The sequence below is a fragment of the Ochotona curzoniae genome, unplaced genomic scaffold, assembly GCF_017591425.1.
Source record: "Ochotona curzoniae isolate NIBS_2020 unplaced genomic scaffold, NIBS_Ocur_1.0 contig_1, whole genome shotgun sequence".
Taxonomy (NCBI): Eukaryota; Metazoa; Chordata; class Mammalia; order Lagomorpha; family Ochotonidae; genus Ochotona; species Ochotona curzoniae.
This window is the reverse complement of record NW_024464918.1, coordinates 11,924,931-11,948,040: the sequence shown is the minus strand read 5'-3', so window position 1 is coordinate 11,948,040 and position 23,110 is coordinate 11,924,931. Positions and strand designations below refer to the sequence as shown.

At 38.5% G+C, this 23,110-nt stretch overlaps 1 protein-coding gene across 3 annotated transcripts in view; it reads right to left on the bottom strand.

Moving 5' to 3' along the window:
* Nucleotides 1–4,085: 4,085 nt before the first annotated feature.
* The window catches only part of GABRB2 (gamma-aminobutyric acid type A receptor subunit beta2), a 194,547-nt gene continuing 175,522 nt past the window's right edge, over nucleotides 4,086–23,110 (bottom strand). For 2 of the 3 annotated variants that reach the window (XM_040975725.1, XM_040975722.1), the window contains exon 10: nucleotides 4,587–4,934. In XM_040975725.1, coding sequence (XP_040831659.1) covers nucleotides 4,587–4,934 — 348 coding nt within the window. Of the gene's footprint in view, nucleotides 4,935–23,110 lie in introns of all 3 variants that reach the window. The other variant, XM_040975726.1, reaches the window with a different exon arrangement.

Sequence of the window (23,110 nt, the reverse complement as noted above, 5' to 3'; positions counted from 1 at the left end):
TGCTATTATTTTAAAAAGTGTTCTAGAATGTACTGTCTGTACCAAATGTTTGGAGAGCATAGGAATAAACATTTTTATTTTCTGTAGTGTCACTGTTACAAAGTTCCAAACTTTGGTTCCTTTGACATACAAAAAATCTTATCAATTACACTTTCTGATATTCCCAATTGCCATTTCTAAGGCTGTCTCTTGGCTACATAGGCTACTTGGCTAAAAACACTAGAGCATTTCTCATAGAGGGAGACAGAATGAACAAGCAAGGGAGTAAAATACTGTAGAGTGTGTGTGTGTGTGTGTGTGTGTGTGTGTATGTGGTAATACACTAGAGAAGAAATGACAAAGAGAAAGACAGAGAGAAAGAGAAAGAGAGAGAAACAGACTCTGTGGCCGTATGTGTGAGAGTGAACTAAAACCCTTCTGTCTGGGATTCCCAAACCATATATGCAAAAGGGTGTTTAAATTATTCTGCTGTGGCACTCCAGTAACTTTATCTAGTAAAAAAAAAATTAAAGGAAAAAACTGAACAATTATCTGTACCTAAAGACCATTCATTTACAGCATATTTAATTATTTACACAACATTGTAACACACTGACATAAGCAGTAAGCAGAATTAGTACATTGCCTTACCATAAAATACAAATCAGAAGTTAAAAATATTTAAGAAATCTGTTTAAATATTTACACACACTCAGTGGAGTCATGGTGGCTCACATTAAATGTACTCTGTACACTTAGCAAAATGGCATGATTGCTACAGTTGTAATGTCCCCTAACCCAACAAAAGTGAGGTTTAGTTCTGTTTTGTTCTTCCTCCCAAGAGGATTTTTGTTTTCCATTTTCTAATATGTTTGTTTTCAAATCATCAATGGATATCACTATTTATTTCTGGAAAAAGAGCCATTAGATAAGCAATGTGAAAGCTAGTTAGCTTCTGGTGTTCCGAGGTACAGTCCTAGTGTAGTGTCAAACTGTGCAATGGTTCTTAAGAACTGGAGGCATTGGTTTACTGACAGAGGAATACTCAGTACCCTGTATTACTTATTTCAATAGGTTGATGGTTGACTGCCAAATTAAATATACTATTACACTGGTTTAATGAAGGAAACAAAATGTATTAGCTTATTCCTTTTTTCCCAACATATGAATGCATATATATGTATGTTTGCATGAATCTATATATACACATATATACATCGAGATATGTTGTAAGACCTGTCATTATGTTGCTTTGCTATTTTTTTATTGAATATGAATCATAAAATTGGAACAGTTACCTACAGAAAATAAAAACTGTCCTAGTTGAACATTTAATGCAGATCTCACTTCAAATAAACTTAATTTATCTCCCCATATGAGTTCCACTGCACTTTCTTTTTGTGTTGTGCTTTTGAAGCCGACAGTTTGTGTGTGTGTTTTCCTAATGCTAAAATGTAAAGTCATTTGGTTCATAAACCATTTATTATTATTATTATTTTACTTAGCACTGCTTTTGAAGAAATGAGTAGAGGAAAGGTCTAGATGGTACAGCTTGAGTCTTTTCCCCAGTTATTAAATTGCAGTAGAAAGAACTGTAACATTCCTATGCAAACACATGATTATGTTGCATGAGTTTTCAATTCTGAAATGCATTTCATACCTACTAGCAGTCATGTACAATATACATATATACAGATTGAGATCAAAGATTTCATTGAGACTGTGCATTTTAGAGTCAGAATTTGCCTATGAATTTCATAAAGATGAAAAACACCTTAATTGCTGGCTATCTGGCTATTTTATAATCAAAAGAAAAACTATACATATGTATAAACTGATAGTAATACCATATTAGAATTGCAAAAATACACCATTGTGGTCCTTTAGTTCTTAGTCTCTGGATCTCCGGCTTATCGGTCTTTCTAGATGTCTCAGGTTAGCACCCTTCCTTGTATTTGATGACCGCATTTTAATTCAACTAGAGTAGCCACTGAGCACAAGAATTATAAATTCTACCTCTACTGTTATTTCTGGACAGGATGAGTCAGTTGTTTCTACCTACATCGTTATGGAATGCCAATGCACGGTTTTCGCTCTAGCGCGTTGGTTCCAATCAAGGTTTCATCTTTTCTCCTTTGGTTTCCTTGCATCACTGCAAACAGAAACAAATGCCTGGGTCATACGAGGCTCACGCTGTGAGAAAGCTTCCCTCCGCTGGGATACAGAACATACTTTTGACTTTTCTGGATCTCTACAATTTTGCTGAAACCGTAAATGACAATAACAAGGAGTTGTTTATGGCTTTTTACAGTAATTGCAAATAGAAGCCCACTTCTAGACTTGGGCTCTGGATTATCTCTAGAAAAAACCTTTTCATAATGGCATTTTGGAGTTGTGCCCCTGAGTTATCAATATGCTCCTTCCTGATTTTTTGTTTTGTTTTGTTTTACTCAAACTTTAGCCCCTTGCAACAAGAGACAGGCACTTCTATTACTGTGATGCCTCAAAATGTTTGCCGAGGAGAAGTATGTCCCTGGAAAAACTAGAGAAATATCTATTCTGAGCCGAGGGAAGAACCTTGTCAGATTCTGCCCAAAAATTATATTCATAGGTATTCAAGTATATAATTCCAAAGGAAGAGAGAGATTCCCATATTGGTGGAAAAAATAGCATCCAACATTGGGAAAATTCACAAAAATTCAGCAATAAATATTTCATCTCATTGTTATTTTGTGACCAAATTGAAGGACAAGAGTACTTTATCATAGTCTAAGCTGTTAAACCATGAGGAGAGAAAATCATACATTTTATCCACAGTTATATGCTGGCCTTGGTTACTATATACAATTAGGCTATTACTCTGCTAACAAGATTTTTTTTATTCTAAATAGTAATAGCAAAGCCATCCTCTAAAAGAGTGTTCATTCAAACTTCAAGGAAAATTTAGCAATTCACTATTTTATACAAGAAAAACACAATATGAGCCTCCCATTGATAGAAATAAAATGCATAAGCTTGTTGTCTTTTCTGTCCAACCTATGAGTGCTTATGCCAATTAGTACAGAAAGAAGCACAATGTTATAACAAAGATAGAATAAAAACAGTAATATCGTGCTTGTGTGGTTTTACCAGCTATATGTTTTTCTGCAATACTGAGGCTCATAACATTCACCATGTTTCAATGACCTGGATGTTACCCTAGTTTTCAGTAGTTGTCACTTTTCCATGGTTATGCAGGTTGTTTGCATAATCACTGCAGGTACCCTTTAGAAGTGAAACTCATGGACACCCAAACTCACTCCTCAGTGCACATACTCTTTCAAGTATTGTGTGCTTTGAAAACAGAAAGGTGAACTTCATTGTACATATGAAAACACAGTTCACTTTCTCTCTCCAAAGACTTAATTTTTTCTGTCTCCTAAGAATATAGTGGGAATTTCAGAAGAAAAAAAAAAACCTGCAGAGGACCATTCACCATTTAAAGAAATGAACAAATAAATCCTCTGTGAAATGACCTATTAAATTTAGAAATAAATTTAGAGGGAAATGCTGCAGAGACAACTGACATTGTCTAAGAAAAACAGTCTGATTACAAGCTTTATGTATTATATTTGTATATTAGAATGACTCCCAATTAACCTTGAGCATCTAAGATGCTTTTAATTCTAACTTACGTGATCCATGATCCTTTTTTTTGGCTAAATACACTATACAAACCTCTCTGAGTATTTGGTCAAAAGCTTGTGAGGCTGGAAAAATAGTCCTCTCTTTTTATACTTTGCTACAGAACGGACCGTGTTATAGATCAGGGGTGTGGAGCTGATAAGGGTCTTGCTATAATAATCACGTCTGGATTTTCTACTTTGCTTTGCATTGCTAACTCTCGTTTATCCAACTGTAAAATAATTGCTTAGCAAAAATTTACTTGGCCACCATGCAGTACAATGTTCAAAGCCACTCCATTTCTAAGTTCTAGAATGAAAGACATAATAGTTGATTCTTTATGTTCAAGCAGAGACTGGTCAACCGGTTCTTCATGTCTGCCTTGACACCCCTATCCTGCCCCATCTAAGAATTTTCTAGAGTCCAAGAGGAATTTCTTCCACCGATATCATTATTACCTTATTAAGATAATAACTGCTCATCTTTAAGTAATATGTTTGCATGGCATTGCAAATAATGTTTCATTAAGCACAGTGCCATCTCAACTTCATGTCAACCTTGGCAATGAAAGGAAGAGTACTGGCTATGGCCTCCTCTGAGTGAAATGACCAGCAATGCTATCCAGTCTTTTAAGAATATCTTCTACATATTTTGTCTCTGAGCAAGCTGCACATTAAGCAGATAAGACAGAGTATAAACTTCAATCTTGCTAGTAGGTATACGAATCATTTGCATTTTAACTGGCAAACGACAAGGACCTCAGTGTATTCAATACTTAGCAGAAGCAACCCAAATGGTATGAAATGGACCACAGGATAGGCCAGCAACTAAGGTATTTTAGCATCACTTTTGTCCTGGATTGATGTGTTTTCCAAGTCCTACATCAGGCTGTACAACTGGTTTGAGGAGGAATCTAGTCCTTGCTTTGCACGGGATGCCATGTTTTAGTTCACGTAATAAAGCCAATAGACAATGTTGAAGAAGGAAAAAACGACTGGGAAGAATATGCGCGACCACCGATCTATGGCATTCACATCAGTCAAGTCGGGGATGGTGATTTTCAGTTGGGAGGCACGTCTCCGCAGACGACTTTTCTTTTGTGCCACATGTCGTTCCAGAGCATTTCGGCCGAAACTATGCCTTGGCAATCCAGCTTTTCGATATTGGATGCTGGAGGCATCATAGGCCAGCATTGTGCTCCTGGGGTCTCCAAGTCCCATCACAGCCTCAGATGTGGCCATTTCATTTTTTATCTCAAGAGTGCTCAGTAAGATATTCTCATGGGGATCCATCTGCAAAGAAGAGAAATCCATAAGGGAAATCAATCCTGGCTTTTGCTGTTTCTTACCGTGTAAGGCATTGTGACAGTCATACTAGGTAGTATTTATTGCAGTACTAGTGACAGATAATGGTATAATGACATTATCTGAGTTTGAATTATGACTCTGTCTCTGTAGGCTATTTCAGTTTGTTTCTCCATCTATTACATGGTTCAATAATCCAGACCAAAATGATTACTATAATGATAATACGATAATAGTCTGATGCTATTATTTTTATTATTTCTACTTAAGAGCATGCAGAGAAATATAAAGATGAAACATATTTAAGTAATTTATGTGGCACTAATACGAATACATAAAAATTAAACTCTACTAGGAGTGCAATATCAGGGGATTAACCACTAAATTGTGCTCACAATATCTAGCTAATGTATGAGTTATTGACAAATTCACAAGTAGAAGTAGTGGGTAACCATCAAGTGCTTCTTCCATGAGGGTCCTACGGAAATATTTTGGGAATTGCAACTCAAAATGAGTATAATTTTTTAAATTTGGGCATAACTTTCTCATAACATTTACATTCTACATAGTCTGAATTTTCTTATATCAAAATAAATTTGTAGTTTGAGTTCTGCTTTCCTGACCCTTCCTGGAATATCCCATTATATAGCAGATACCTTTTTGCTTAATTATAATTATAATGTTCATACAAATAGGATAAAAGAAAAACAATTTCAAACAAAATAAATGCAAGCCACATGAGAATTTCCAAAACAAAACTGAGGTTAGAACAAAAGCAGTCTCTTGATGGTGAAGGTATGAGTGGGGGAATGACTGATCTCAGAGGAGACAATAAGGATGGATTAGAGAAAAAGATGAACTTAGAGTTCTGTTCAACTGAATTCTGGGCTTTCAGAGTAGAACTAAGTTGGTTGTGCAGAAAATAAAATAATTCCCTTGGATGATGACTTCTTGTGATGTTAAAAATAAAGGTGGGGAACTAATACCATGATCTCTAAATACTAGGATTTTGAAAAGATGCTATGTTAAGAGGGGTGACTTAGTTTTAATAAGTTTCTCTCAGTTACAGATAACCAGATGCTGTTTACAAGAATAACATTAAATTTTAAATATTTACCGAATTTCATTTTCTTTGTACACCTGAGAAACTGATGAGATTGTTTTCTCTGCTGGCACACTTGCTGAGTGTACTCAGCAGCCAAGACTGGGCCAAGCTCATAAACCTGGAACTTGGTCAATGTTTTCCACCTAGATGGCAGTGATCCAAGTATTTGAACCATCCTCTGCTGTTCCTGCAGCACGCATCAGTAGGAGCTGATTCTGAAGTGCAGTGAGTTAAGGGAATTAAGCATTCTGACACGGAAAGTGGTTGCTCCCAGCGATGACTTAAACACTTCACCAAAATACCTTCCTAGGACTATATTTATTTTGGTGGTGAATCATGAGATACTAAATTTTAAGTATGACTGAAAAGAAATATAAATCAAGGGATAGAGCCAGCAACACGTAAGAATGATACATGAAATCAAGAGACATAATCAAACACATAATTAAAAAAAATACAATGTTCTGGGATTTCCTAATTATACAGAAGGCTAAACGAATATTGTCAAGATCATATATTAAAAATCAGCTTGCAAATGTGGTATAATGATTCTGTACTACAAATTCATATGTAAGATATTTTGAGTCAAATAAGCTGTAAAATATGCTGCGATGTTACAAATGAATTAATCTCTGCTCACTGCTCAGATATTTTGTATTCTTTGAAAACTTGGGTTAACCACTTGTCCTTTCTGAGTTCAGTTTTTCATATGTAAAAAGAGAAACATCAATATCAGTTCCCAGAGTTGATAAATAGCACTCAATAGCAAAATAAATTCAAAACAAAAAGTAACTAATCTTATTATAACGTACACTAAATGTACATAAAATGAAAGATTTGACCTTCTGTTGTCTCTTTAAATACCATGCACTAGTTAAATGAATTTTATAACTTTGATATCACCATATTTTTAAATGTCAGTGACTGCAAGAAAGAGAACAACGCTTTGTAGATAGTATACTATATGCATTGGTTTGCTTAGTATACCTATAAATGTACTAAATGTAGTAAGTCTATAGTCAGTTACTTCCAATTGATGGAGATGAATAGAATCTATCTTTTATTTCACAAGTAGAGGAAGCATGGAATTTGCCATCTGTAGTAATATCATACAGATCATACAGGAACACATAGCCCAGAGACAAAGAATAGAAAGATGGAGACATTTCCAGGGCTAGTGGGGCAGATGGTGGAGGGCCTGGCATTCCTTCCTTCCTTTCTTACCATATTTTGATATTCCAAATTAATCCTGGTCACTTATAGTTATAATTTTCTCGGTGTCCTCCCCCTGCTCTATACTTCTTGCTGAAAAGACACAAAGTATGTCTCATGAACTGCTATATCGCCAAGCATCTAGCATAGGATCTGGCACACAGTAGGTGCATAACAACTGCTGAATAAGGAAACTAATCTTGTTACTTTTAACAACAATTCATTTTGCTTTTCTGAGGCATCAAGCAGATGGATTTGATTTGGTAACACTGAAAACAGGACATTTAGGAGGTCACTTCTTAAGTTCTTATCCTTCTCAAAGGCTTCTTTCTCCAGTGTTACAGTTCCCTTTCTAGAGCGACATCTGGGAAACCATTTTTCACGGTGCCCTAACAGACATACCATTTCTACCGCAGGGAAAAGAACTGGAAGTCAGGACCGAACCTTTCACTTGTTGATCTCTTTCAGGTCTCCTATAGTCCCTTGGAGGTGACACTGATCTTATGCATGGGAAATAAGGCACAGAGAGCTTAAGAACTTAGTAAATGTACAGTGAATCAAGTGTTAGAGTAGGAATTGCGATCCATTCTCTTTTCACCTTCCCACACTAATAGCACAGCAACTGAGGCAGTCTCAGCAGCACCCTTCCCTTCTCCACTCTCATCCTTCTCCCACGCTCTGCTCTCCCTACCTCTCTCTCACTAGTCTGAATGAGCTGAGTTTTCTGTCATTTGAGACCCAATGCTTCCTAAGGCACAAGTCACTTTATTTAAGATCTTTAACAACTATGTAATATAAGTAGGACTGGGAAGGAAGCAGAGATATTTCGCCTGCAATGATTTTTCATAACTCAAAATTAAAGAAATTCATTCATGTAATCAGATTTTCATTGTAAAGGACATGTTGGGTGTTCCTCTTTTTAACTGGGACCTAGAAGAGCCAGCAGCTGCTGTATTCCAGTGCTGCTGAGTAAACTGGCTATCTTTCTTGTCCTTCTTTTGCTTACTGCCATTCTTTTATTCAGAGGGCAAGAACTGTGATCAGAACAAAGTTACAAGGTCAAGGCAAAGGTTACAGAAGAGCTTGACAGCTTCTTTTATACATTCTTTTATACATTAAATGATGGATTTTGGAACGCCTCCAGGTAATCCATGTTTATGTTTATTTACTTTTAACGCTCTTTATTAAACAATTCTTAACAATGAATTACAATCTTCATGTTAAATTCAATGCAATTATCCTTCCTTCCTTTTTTGAAATACATATTTTAAAAGGTGATTTTTAATATGAGGCCTTTTTTTTTAATGATATAGCTACTATAGCAAAGCAGAATAGGCTATACTCTCATTTGACAGGGAAGGAAACTGAATCTCGGAAAAATTGAGTTACTTAAAATGCTAAGAGTTGTATTAACATTTCTGGGCTGTTGATGATGATCTAAGTGAACAATACTCCATGCTGCCTCAACCTGTCTTAAAATCAACAGGAAAGTCTAATGCAAGTAGTAGGTCGGTGGATGTGTTTCAGCAGATCCCAAACTGAAGCCTGCAGCAGAATTCCCAGGAGGCCTTTGGAAACAACAAGTGTGCTGTAGGCCTTGTGTTGGTCCAGTGGTCTACATGGCTCACTTCCCAGTCTTAAACTGTAACTTACATTTCTATGACTGACAAAGATTTCTTTAACAGCATAATAAAGGAACTCTCCTAGTTATCTGAAACAAACTTTTGTTTTAAATTACACTTTACCTAGTTATATGCTTATTACGCAAGATTCAAGTGCTGACAAATGATTCTTATGAATGATGGCAGTTTGCACACTGATTATGTCAGATATTTAATGCTTGGAAAGCAGGCTTTCTCCAGGAGGCTTTTCCCACACTGGCCTTTGTGATGGTGCTAATGCTGATGAATTTGCATTAAATCGAGGTTAAGAAGTTTCATTCTCATGCATCTTATCTCCATGCCAAAATTCTTTAAACAACATGGGGAAATAAAGTGGGAAGGCCTCTTTAGTAAATGTTGTTGGGACAACTGGCTGATAGCCTGTAGAAACAAAAAGATAGACCCACATCTATCACCATACACCAAGATCCAATCTACATGGATAAAAGACCTAAACCTACATCCAGAAACCTTCAAACTCTTGCAGGAAAATGTAGGAAATACCCTGCAAGACCTAGGAGTAGGTTCCGACTTTCTAAGAAGGACACCAAAAGCAATAGCAGTTGAGAACAGAATAAACAAATGGGACCTCATCAAACTAAGAAGCTTCTGTACAGCAAGGGAAACAATCAACAAAGTAAAAAAGCAACCCACAGAGTGGGAGAAGATCTTTGCACACGATATAGGCGATAGGGGGCTAATTTCCAGGATATACAAAGAACTTCAAAACAACCAAAAAACCAAAACGAACAAGCCACTCAGGAAATGGGCACGGGAAATGGGCAAACATTTCACAAAGGAACAAGTCCAAATGGCAAACAAACATATGAAAAAATGTTCTAGCTCCCTAGCAATAAGGGAAATCCAAATTAAAACATCGATGAGGTACCACCTAACACCAGCAAGATTGGCCCACATAAACAAGAACACCAACGACGCTTGCTGGCGAGGATGCGGGGAAAAGGGAACCCTACTCCACTGCTGGTGGAGCTGCAAATTGGTACAGCCTCTATGGAAATCAGTCTGGAGAACACTCAAACAACTCAAAATCTGCATACCATATGACCCAGCAATAGCACTCCTAGGAATATATCCAAAACACCTGTTTTACGACAAACCAACATGCATCCCTATGTTCATTGCAGCACAATCAGTAATTGCAAAAACATGGAAGCAACCGAAATGCCCATCAGCAGAAGATTGGATAAGAAAGCTTTGGTTCATCTACTCCATGGAATACTACTCAGCTATTAAAAAAAACAAAATGCAGTTCTTTTTGGCTAAATGGGCACAACTGGAAACTATAATGCTAAGGGAAATGAGTGAATCCCAAAAGATTAGATACCACATGTTTGCCTTGATTTAACCTGTAATTTTTGTATGGTTGTTTGTTATTTTTTGAACCTGTCATTGATACTGTCTCAACCCAGATGTTTCGAAGAATGGAACTTGCATTATTTTTAACATATTGTTTACCCAATACTATGTCAATTAATTCCATAATGTTGTATATTGATACTGAGGCCTTGTTGGGGCTTTTAACTGACCGGATCTTTACTCTGTTAGACCTATCTTCAGACCATAGAAGGTCTCCCCAAGAGGCCACTGAACTTATCTGGACAATAAGACGCTGAACTTTATGCTAGGCATGTGTTTGCAAGCAATGAATCTCAACTGAACTTGAACTATGGTTATGCAACAAGGTGGAGGAATCCACCATGGGGGGAGGGGTATGGGAGGGGTGGGGGGAATCCCCAGCGCCTATAAAACTGTACTACATAATACAATGTAAGCAACAATAAAAAAAAAAACATACTTAGCAAACCAAGCTCCACTGTACTTAAAAAAAAAACACTGCAATAAACATCAAAGAGTTGGCATTATTTTATGTAATAACCAGTTACTGCTGACAGACTTGAGGCTTTCTGCTTCCTGTCTTGTACCTTTCTCTGTGTGTGTAATACACTCTGGAGAAATGTCTGCCATATTCCACGGTGATGTAGCTTTACACAAATTATCTTCTTGACCTAACAAATATTACATTCTTACATAGTGAAAGGAGAAAGGAACTATTTTAAATCCCAGTTCACCCCTCATATAGTCAAGAAAAGAGTAAGAAACTGAAAAAAAAATCAAGAAATCCAAATGGTACAATTTCCTATTGTGTGGGTAGAAGATTTTGTTTTATCTTCAATGAAATGACATTGTGACCTGAATGACTTGAAATACTAAGGCAGTGATGTTAACCACCTGGGAATGCCCAATGCCCTCTTTCCAAAAGAAAAACACTTTGAAACTACCCAGCTGGCACTAGGGATTCTGACAAAGTTCACACCAGCAGAATATAAGATGGGGATTCCAGAAGAGCAAGGAAAGGCCAATATCTTTGACCCTTCAAACACCTACAGTGAAGAAAATGGGTAAATAGCAACCAATGCTGAGAATTTAGAACTAGAAAGTAAATACGGGGGTTGGGAGGAATACAGCTGGGACATCTACAGGGCTTCACACGGGCAGTAGGTTTAAAAAGTCAGCAGGAAGAAGGATTGAGATTCTTGATACTCCGTCTTTTTTTGTATTAGGCTACTGTGAAATGTATGAAATCTTACAAGCAGCTGGCAAAGATGGCATTAGTAATACCCCAGTTAGTTGAAAATGATTTTCATTATAATCCAGAAAATCACAGCGAATTCCAACCTCGATAAGTAGTAAAACTATATTTACAAAATCAATTTCTGTGCTCTTTTTCCTAATTACTTTCAGCATAGAATGAAGAAATAATTATAGATACTAGTGGCTGTAAGGCCGGGACTGCCTAGTTGACGTGATTTTCAATTTTAAAATTCTAATGAGTTGTTGGTAGTAGGACTAGATTTTCCTTAGTAAACTGATTCTATATTATGAAATCACATAATTTCTTCCTTATGAATGATCTTAATGGTCCTAAAGTCAACTCAAAGTAAAAACATTCTGGGACTGACAAAAAAAATACCCATATGATAAAGTAGGTATAGCAAAATGATTTTGGTGAGGAACAAGCTATTTCAAGTGGCAATGCTGGTTTGAGAAGAGTGGAGAAGTATACATGAGGCGAGAAAGAGAAAAGTGAGATTTTTCTTTCCAAAGTACTTTAAAATGTAAGGATTTTAATAAAGTTCAAACTAATTGAGAAGTAACAGAGAGAAGACTTTCAGTAAGCAAGAGCCTCCAAAGGAACTGATGCTCCAATAACATCTGACTATCTCAGATTGGGTCCCCATCCCTGTCAAAGCCCAGGAACATAGCAATAAAGGATACCGACCTCTGAAAAAAACATTCTAATCCTGATTATAATCTGTGGCTCTATATTCTTTATCCAGAAAACCTAGATTGACCTAGTAAAGTCTGTTAACTGCACCAAGGGCCAACCCTCTTGCAGCAAGTTCATCGAATCCATGTTTTTTTCCTGAAGTGTAACGTTTAGACAGGGACTGCATTTTCTTGCTCTGGGTGACTAATGTTGAACACTACAGTTAGTACCAAGTATGTGTTCAAAGCAAACCTTTCTAAAACAGATTTGATTAAGTCTGGAATCACGCATTCACGCCCGATGAGGCAGATCATACAAAAACGCGGAACAGGTGTAACAGAGATGGTCCGACATTGAAACTGGCAGCCTGAATCAGAAGTTGACCTGAGGGCCATTTATACTGAAAAATTCAAACATAATTATGGTGGTCAAAATAACATTGAAGAGCTCAGCCTACAGGTTCCAGTGCTAAGTTCCTTTTAGATTTATGTGAAAAACTGTCTTCCCATTCCTTTTAAGCTACATTAACCAGTTGCCATTTTTAAATGCGTGGCATAATATAGGAATGATGGATAAGGAAAAATGGTCCTGGCAAAAAATCTGCTGGGACACTGTGCAAACTGTGATTTTAATGTAGTGCTAGAAATATTTTTTTCCCTATTACGTAGGCTTTACTGTGACAAATTCATCAGTGTTGCTCTGCACTGAACAGTCTTAAGTACCATTTCTAATTTTTTATGCCTTCATGTCTTGAACTTCTTTTATTCACATCAACAAATTTATTTTTTATGCAAATAATTCCCTTTTACATAAAAATTAATTTGTACGTAATTCATTAGTAGTGATTTATGAAGCATAGATCACTGATTTGATTATTACAAAAAAATTGAATTGAAATAGGAAAACAACTGTTAAACCAGGAGGGGGTGAGGAGTACATCTACATTGTTGCATTTAACGTTATTAATGCATAATTAAAATGCAAGATGAATATACTGCTTTGGAGTTTGGCAGAATTCTTTCTGGCTAGTTCCTAACAAAATAGAAGCTCCTAATTTCAATTAAAGGTGAAGGCAGAGAGTCCTTTTCTTTGAACAAGCAAAGAAAAGAAATCGGGATCAATTTGAAAGCCTCTGAAACAATGAAGGAAAACATATGTATTATAAATAAAAATTAACAGACTTTTTTTATGACAAGGCAGCTTCTGTTATCAGAAATCCTCAGGAAGCAGGGAACGGAACTAGGTTTTTACAGGGAACATCCCTCATCCCTACACTCTATGTTTGGACCAGTTTCAGACAGTAGGTATTGTGTGTAACTATCCAATCCTGCAAATTCAAAGAAGTTTTAACACTTGAGACCACCTGCTGTGGTCCCAGACTGGAGAGAGAGGACTGATCTTTCCCATTAGCTGTTTTACCCAGCTCCTAGTTTTTTTGGGGGATGACTTGAGAAAGATTTTTATACTGCCATCTACCTAGTAAATTAAAATTTCCCCATCCATTTTTATATAATGATAAAGAAGACATCTGTTTTTGTTCCTTTCTGCAAGGTCTGGAATATTCCAGTCAATGATTTCTAACGTGCACTAGAAGAAGGGGGCAAGGAATAGATACCTTTCAGTGGGAGAGAAGCTACGCTCTCCCCTGGAACTCAGAGGCATTGTCAAGGATGAGGTCAGTGTCCATCTCTAAGAGGGGACAGAGGTGGCTGTCAGCCATGGCCTCCTTCCCTTTCTATCCTTCCATGTTCCTGTGGCTGATGCATCTGGACAGCAATCAGGTCAACTTTCCAGATTTACTGGCAGGCCATCACTGCAAGCTGTCATTTAATCTTCTCAGATCATTGGGAAAGTCATGCTTTTCTCTTGTTTGCATGTTTTGAAATGGACTCCAAGCTTGTTAGAAAACAAGTAAATGCATCCAAATAGACAAACATCTGCCTGCTGTGGTCCCATGGCAGGAAGCTCCCCACCCTCTCCAGTTCCTGGATTCTGAGTCTTCTAGTTTCCACCTGTAAGGGAAGTGTCTGAAGTTAAGATATCACTATTTGCCTGAAGAAAGAAACTGAATAGTACTTTTTTCTTATGCTTAGTTTGGGGACTATGTTTGGTTATTTATCCTTACAAGTAGGCAGAAACAAAAGGTAATTTAAGATGTTACGTTTTATTATCTGTCAACAGGAGCAAAGACGGAGAAGGGAAAGACTTGCAACCATCAGCAAATCTAAGTTTTCAGAGCTAATTCTGGCTTCATGTAGTTATAGGAGAAAAGTCTGTCTGCTTTCAAATTAATGCATCTATAAAGAGATTTTTATTATGATGATAATTACGGTGTGAAATTACATTTTGCATATGGTCTTTGTGTAGTAGTATTCTGAAGCCCAATCTAGTAAGAACATTCTTATGGTTAATTAAATCTTGAATACATGAGCTTTTGAATCAGCTTAGAATTCTATCTTCTATGCTGATTAGCTGCATTACATTGGGCAAGCTCCACAGCGTAGTTGAACTTTAGTTTCCTCATCTTTAAAATAAAGTTATGTTATTTGAAAAGTTGCTTTAAGCCATTTGAGTAGGTTATTGTTGTGTCTGACGTATAATTATGGTGGTAACAGAAGCTAACATGCTATCATACTTGGTAACTTAAAATTACAATTGGGAGTGAATGTGTGTGTGTCTATACACACACACTATATATAATTCTTTATAATTTTTCCAACTCCTTATAATGAATGTTGTGGTTGAATTTGTGTCTTCTACTCTAGCAGTGTTAGATATTGCCTCTCCATGTTCCTGGAAATCCAAGAGTGAACCGGAAATCCCAGGCAAAGGAAAGTTTGTTGAATCTCCATCTCTGGACATAAGTGAGGAAACATGGAGTCTTGCCACTAGTGGCAGCCATCTAATCTCAAATCATACAACATCAGCAAATTTCACTGGTTTGACCCATGCCCTTGTCCCTGCCCTGCCCAATACCCTGAGCCTTATGCATACTGTCACAGGCTAGATGCATTCCATGTAGTAAAAACAAAAACAGCTTCATTAATAGCAGTTCAAAATAACCAGCTCTAGTAACTTCAGATAATATATAACTAGGACCTTAGTGAGCCTACATACTTCTAAAAAGGATAATCGTGAAGAGAGCTTATGTTATATTACAGCAATTTTAATAAGTGCTTCAAGTGACATAAAAACATACGCTTTGTGCTGTCATATCTTTTCCCATTGTGAAAAACAGACTTTCTCAGCTCATCGACAAGAAAACAAAAGCACAGAGAAATTCTTTTACAGATGTGGCAGAGCGTTTTAGAGGTCAAGCAAAGCTGAGTCTCCCGGTTTCTTTACTCTAATTGGTTCTGCAAATTATAGGAAAGCTACTTAATGTATATTCTGCAATGGCTTCACATGAAGTCTGTGATGAAAATTGGAAACTCCTACGAATGTGGGGTTTTTTTTAAACCTCTCTCAAGCTCTGGCTTCTGTGACACTGATTCAATGCAATCCCTGGGTTTCTGCCCCTACACTGAGAGGGGCTTTGGAGATGAGGTTACCACAAAAGCCTGTAGCAGCCACTGCTGATTGGCCAGCTGGTGCCAGGCATGGCTATGAAGTCTGCAGTGTTTGTCCTTAAGGCAGACTTTCTGGATTATTCGGTCTGCTCCCAAGGTGCAACTCCTTGCTTCTTAGTGGGAATCACAAAAAAAGAAACCTGGGGCATCCCTGGGAAGTCAGTTAGAAATACACAAGCACAGGTGTTTTCCTAGACCTGCTGAGTAAGGGAGTCTGTTCTTGAGAAAATTTCTCAGTCTTTTCTATGCCTCAAACTTGGAGAAGCACTGGAGCGCACATCTGAGGTCCCTTAAAGTTCCTAAAGTCAATGACTGTAGAATTACAAATTTTCACAAAAGAAAGACCTTTTCCAAAGAGCCTGGAATAGGTCTCCACCCTCTCCAGGGCAAATTGTGCTCTCTGTTCAGAGACTGAACTAATCACAGCCAAGGTGCCAGCTAAGCCCTCTGGGAGAAGCAGGGCTGCAGCAGGAGCTGTGTGATCCTCCTCAGCTAGGCATCCCTGGCGTGCCTGTGGTCTGATGGCTTCTGTGCATCTGGCCAATTACACGGTGAATTACCCCAGCGTGCATTGTCAAATGCACCATCCACCCTCATTCCCCAACTCTCTTGTTAGAATTGCAGTTAATCTGATACGGCCTTGTCAAACAATCTCTCTGTTCCCTTCTAACGCTAAATTACTCTGGGATCTGTGATCTGAAGGTGACAGCAGACAGTGAAAGTTGCCACACTTTACAAAGCACAGGCTGCACACTGAGTTAGGAAATGAAGAAAATTATGAGTTTAAGAAGTCAAGAAAAGAATAGCAAGCCCAGCTGACAATCTGATCCTTTGCTAAGGGATAAAATCTTTGCTAGACTCTGAGTCACGTGCCGGAAATCTCAAACAAATGCACAAACGTGGTCTCGGATCTCAGGCTTGCTGCTAGCCAGCTGTGGGTCTCTGCATTGCTTCTCTGTGACCTCAGCTTTTGCCCAATGTAAACAGAGCGCTGAGCACTGAGAGAACAGAGCAAGTCAGCAAACTTAGAAATACTGTGAACGTTACATCATTTGGGGGTTTTCTAGAATTGAAATGAGCCAAAATTTAGAATTAATAAACCATTCGTGGGGCAATACACTGCACCTTTTCAGCACACTGATAGTTGTGAGGGGAACTTCCAACAAAATGCTATTATTGGCAGTGAGTGGGTGGCAAGAGATAAATGGAGTACAGATTTTGACCAGATTGTGGCTTGATGTCAGTTGTTGCTAAATGTTAGCACTTACAAGATGGAATTAATAGTTGAGACATGGCAAACAACTTGCTCTGTGATACATAATAGGTACACACAGGGTTAGGGCCTTTTCTGTGGGAACAAGATGGTTACTTGAGTACCAACATATCCCAGAGCCGCGTGGCCGGGATGAGGCAAGCATTGCAGGAGGAATGCTGATGGCCCAACTATGATCTATCTTCGAGAATTGAAGGCAGTGCTATGCAATGGAAAGGTTATACTGGAGAGCAGGGGTACAGCCCAGTGTTCACTCTTTGTGAACCTGGTACCTTCCTGTGTGACCTTGGGCTTGTTACTCCTTTTCTGTGAGCCCCTTTTCCGGGTTCAATTGCCTTTACCTTGTGGTAGACACCCATACCCTGGCTGAACTTGGCAGCTCCTTCTATGTCCTTCCTGTCCTCCTCCCTCCTTGTTGGAGATGGAACTTCCTTTTCCTGAACAATCACCTGTAGGTAACATTTCCCTTCCCTGAAATTCAGTAACATGTATTGTGTCCCATCCATTTGGATCCTTGTTCTATTGAAAACAATACAAGGGACTAATCCTTACAACTCAAAGAAATGATGCTGTGAATTCAGACACAAATCTTAAGCAATGGGAAAAGGTAGTCTTGTCATGTGGTACCCTTCCTGGTAGAAACAGACTTTGTAGTTATCAACTTCCATGTACTTCTTCATGGAAGCCTGAAAAGAGCTTTGCTTTTCATTGTAGAATTATGAGGCCCGTTTTACAAATGAGGAAACAGACTCAGAAAGCTAAAAAGAACAGCTTGAACGCAGGGCTGCCTCCGATCCCAAATCAACATGTTTTGCTTAAATCAGGTGGGTCTGCCGTGTTTTCGTTATCAGCATGTGAATTCAAATCTCTAGGCTTTGTGGGGAAAGCTTAACGTTACCCTGATTTGGCTGCCCTAAGGGGAGCAAAGTGTGGCTCTCACAGGATTGCAGCCCAAGGCGTGAGCTTTAGGAGCCACCATCCTGCCCAGCAGCTAAACCACACAGACCTGGAAGGCTCCGCACGGAGGTCTTGCTTTGTGACATTCAGGACTGCTGTGTACCTCGGAGTGGCCGCTGGGGGCAGGCTTGCCTCCCAGCCCCAGGATTCACACAAGCCTAACTCTAATCTCAGGAGAAATGCAGTAAACTGTACCTAGCAAACAAAGAAAGCTTGGTACACTGCCCTGGAAGGGAGCACAACTTCCAGAAATTTCCTGCAGTGGAAGCCAGCAGATGTGTTGAGAGGAGGAGACAGTTTGTTCGTTGCTGAGGGAGTTTTCCAAATTATGTCAGGGTTCATTTTCGTTATGTATCCCTGTGGGCCCTTTGCCAAAATTAAACAAGCATCAGGCAACCCTGCAAACTGATTCTCAGCAGAGGCCATAAACATTCCTCATTTTTTAGGAACGCATGGAGGCGCTTGTTGCAGGTTCTGCATTTTCTTAAAATTTAATATTAATAGAATGATGATTAATAAAAATTGAATACCAGCCCCTGACTCCCAAAGCTGTACATGGAACAGGTTTCTTATGCCAATAAACAGCTCATAATCTTTCCAGTGTTTTCTCTCTAAAAATGTCTTTTAGAGTACCAGAATGGCTATCACATTTCACATTTCACCAACTGTAAAATACACCATCAATGTGCTGACATACACAAGTGTTTATAAATGAATGAAGAAGAAAATGCTACAGAATAGGGAAGCCTCCTACTAGCTTTAAGAGTTTTAGAAGGTGAATCCTTTTGTTCCTAAATTCAAAAATCCTCGCATATTTTTTCTTTAAAAAATGCAAAAAGACAGTGAACTATCGGAGCTGTTGAAAATTCACAGTGCTACATAAAAACTTTTATTGTGTCTTGCTAAATTTTGCTTAGTAGTGACCTGGGGTATTCTGACAGCATAAATATGCTTACCACATCTAACTGACCGTGATATGCATTTTAGCTAGGAAAAAAACAATTGAAAAGAAGTGAGCTTAAAATTGAAAGAGCTAAGTATGATTTTCATGCCTGCATGGTAGGAGATGACCGGGTTCATGGAACCAGAATGGACTTCCAAAGGACCTGCCGGCCCAGACGGGCGGGGACAAGAAGGTACAGGGCGACGGTGCAGAGCTGGTTTCATTAGCGATTTGTTTGGTGCTTGTTTCCATGTTCTCTTCTAGGAATAGGGTTTAGATATACTGTTTATGCATCCTGCAGTTCCTGAGATAATGAAATGAGGCATCAAAGGAATTACGCAGAAAACACTATTTTATCACAAAGCAGCGTAACAATGTGATATGTCTGGCTCCTAAGTTATTTGCTACTTTGCGGATCACAAGTCATTTAAGTCACATTCTAATTTATCTTGTGTTAAAAATCTATCTCTTTTGGGCCTGGCAACATGGCCTAGCAGCTAAAGTTCTCGCTTCGAACGTGCCAGGCTTCCATATGGGCGCCGGTTCTAATCCCTGTGGCCCCACTTCCCATCCAGCTCCCTGCCTGTGGCCTGGAAAAGCAGTCAAAGACGGCCCAACGCTTTGGGACCCTGCACCCATGTGGGAGACCCGGAAGAGGTTCCTGGATCCTGGCTTCGGATCTGCATAGCATCGGCCTTTGCGCTCACTTGGGGAGTGAATCATCGGATGGAAGATCTTCCTCTCTGTCTCTCCTCCTCTCTATATATCTGACTTTCCAATAAATAAATAAATCTTTAAAAAAAATCTATCTCTTTTGATGAGTTATTTTTATGATATGGATTGAGTCCATAATAGTTTTAATTATAACCAGTTCAGAATTTCATATTAAATTTCACGCTATAGACTTTCTACATTTTCCCAAAAGGTATCCTGTTAAAATAAAGTAAGTAATACAAAGATATGGATGCTGTGTGGATGTATATAAATTAGTTATGTATTACTTTGAGTGGAAATAGATAAAATTAGGTTTACGTGAAAGGAAATGATGGGACTAATGATGCAGGTAAAGAAAAGAAAAAAACAGTGAATCATGGAGCTTAGGATTTTTGAGAAGGACGAGTTTGGTGCCTCCGTACACACGGGGTAACACTGACTTGTCTGTGATCACATAAACTGTTGAGTGTTAGAGATCTGAGCATCCAGTGTCCCGGGTCTGATGTGCTGAGCTGAGTTGTGAGTTTCCTCATATATGCAGAATGGCATAGGCAGTATTGCCACAGACACGTCCATGCTTGAAGAAAGACTGGAGGGTGCTCTGTGTTAAGTGTGCTATGGCATCTTGACTCTTTGATGACAACACTGACCAGCGAGGTGGTACCCGCGGGCTTGACTCTGCTCAGCGCTGAGCAGTTATTGCTCAGTGTGCACCTTTCTCTTCCTTTCTTTCACCCTTCTTCCCTGCTTTCTTCCTCCCTGAATTGCCCATCTCTGCTCTCATTCCCTTTCTTTTCTAGTGCCTTTCCCCTCCTCTCCTTCCTGCCTCCATTTCACTTCTTTCTTTTCCTTTTAGTGAGAAGCCTTAGATATCATTAGAAATGATACTGAGTAATGAGGAGGCTGGTGCTGTGGTGTATCATGTTAAGCCACCACCTGCAGTGCTAGCATGCCACACGGATTAAGCCCTGGTTGTTTTGCTTCCAATCCAAGTCAGTGTTGATGCACCTGGGAAAGCAGAAGATAGCCCTGAGTGCTTTGGCTGTGGCACCCACATGGGAGACCTGACAGAAACTCTTGACTTGTGTCTGGCCCAGCCCCTATCACTGAGCCCACTTGGAGAGTGAACATAGTCAGATCTCTTCCTTTCTTCTCTCTGTAGCTCTGCCCTTCCAATAAATAAATAGATAAATGAAAGAAATGTATAATGTGGTATTTATATGATTTCACATCTATAATTTAATTTATGTTTAAGTGATACATAAAGACTTGGAAGTATGTATGTGTATTATTTGTATGTGCTAGATATGACAGGTATGTAATCTCTACTTATGTATATATACATATATACACACAAATACACATGTCTTCTTAAATTTTAAAAGTGATATTCTAATTATAAAAGTTAAAATTTTATAGAAAATGGAAATACAAAAATACAAGTATCTTCCCATCATATTCTTCAAATATAACCACTGGGAAAATAGATTGTTAAGCATGGATAATGCTTGTGTTACTCTTTTTACCTCTGAAAAATGCACAGCTGGCTATTCTCTTGTGTCAACAACATGAAACAGTACCTTGAAAAGTTTGTGGGAAAGTGGAATTAACAGCTAAATCCATTTTAGTGTCAATTAAAAACAAAGCTTGTTTTCATCTATTTGAGAGAGAGAGAGCAATGCGGAGGAGGAGAGAGAGAAACTAAGGGAGAGATCAGTAGGGATGGGATTGAATGGGGAAGAAGGGTGAGAGTGAAAGAGAGATTGAGTCTCCATTCACTGGTGGAATGCCTTAATACTGAACAGATAAAGCTAAGCCAGGACAGAGCCAGAAGCCCAGAATTCTACCTGCACTTGAGTGACAGGGACCCAAAACACCTGAGTCATCATCGGCTGCCTCCATGATGCTTCAGGAGGAGGACTGAACCAACATTCTAATATGAGATGCTCGTGACTCCACCAGCAATGCCACACTATCCACCCTGTAAGTGCCCCACAGTTGTGAAATCTGTGAGTATTTAAAAAACAGATATTCCATTAATTTTGAAGATCCTTTATACACCCAATTTCAAAAATTTTACCCCAGAGTAAATATATTTTAATTCCATTTGTATTAACTTCTTGAATATCATCATCTATTATTCAAGGTGGATTAAACATGAAACTTAAAACAATTTACAGGATATTAAAGAAATTTTTGGGCCAGCATTGCAGCACAGTAGTTGAACTGCAACATATGTCAGAGTGCTGGTTACCGTTCCTGCTGCTCTGCTTTCAATCTAACTTCATGCTAACATGCTGGGAAAGCAACAGAAGATAGCCCAAAGACTGGCTCATGCCATCCACATGGGAGAACAAGTGCAGATCCAGGCCCATGGCTTCCCTGTCCACACACAGACATCTGGGTGAGAGGACCAGCAAACAGAAGATTTCATCTCTCTCTTCCTCTGTCTCCTCTCTTACTACATTTTAAATTAAAGTAATAAGAATAATAATAATAAATTTAAAGCTAAATAAAAAGCTCTTAGGACAGGAACAGGCCTGTGGTCTAGCAGTTAAGACTGCTGTATCCCATACTGGGATGGCAGGATGCAACACCTGCCTACAGCTCTAGCTTTGTGATAATGCACACACTGGGAGGCAGCAAGCAGTTGCCCAAGCAGGTGGATCCCTGAACTGACACGGAAGACAAGGCTGAGATGACAGCCGGCAGCTTTGGCTCCCTAGTTTACTGCATGCATTTAGGGAATGAATCAGCAAATGGAAGCTCTCTGTCTCACAAATGAGCTAAAAAAAAAAAAAAAAAAAAAAAAAGAAAGAAAAGAAAAGGAAAACATGAGAAAGTTAGGATTGTATTTCTCAATCTCAAATTTAGCTACTTCAGAAAATCCACAAATTACAAAGTGCAAATAATTAGGCAATGTGAAAATTAAAATGCATAGCATGGGTTAGAGCCTTGGAATTTATAATTAAAATAACACCTAATACATGTTTAATAATTTTATTTTATTTACAACTCATGAAACTAACAAAACCACAAGTTCTTAGAAATGGACAAGAACCATAATAACGCAACTTCAGGGAAGCCAACTCAAACAGCATGTAAGTGGCTTTTTAAGCAAATAAAAATAATCACTTGGTTCAAACAATTTAGGAAGAGAATCAAAAGGTTATAAAAGCAAAGGAATGCCTGATAAGAATGACAAAAGAATGAAAACTTCAGAAATGAAATATTTTAATGGGCCAAAATGTTTTATTGCTCTTTTCTGGATTCTTTGTCCTGGTTAGCAAAACATTTATTACATATGATTTCTTGGTTCCAGAAGGTAGCCTAGCAACTAGTTCTCGTGTTGCATGTTCTGGGATCTCATAAGGATGCCAGTTCATGTCCCAGTAGTCCTTCTACCCTTCCAGCTCCCTGCTTGTGGCCTGGGAAAGCAGT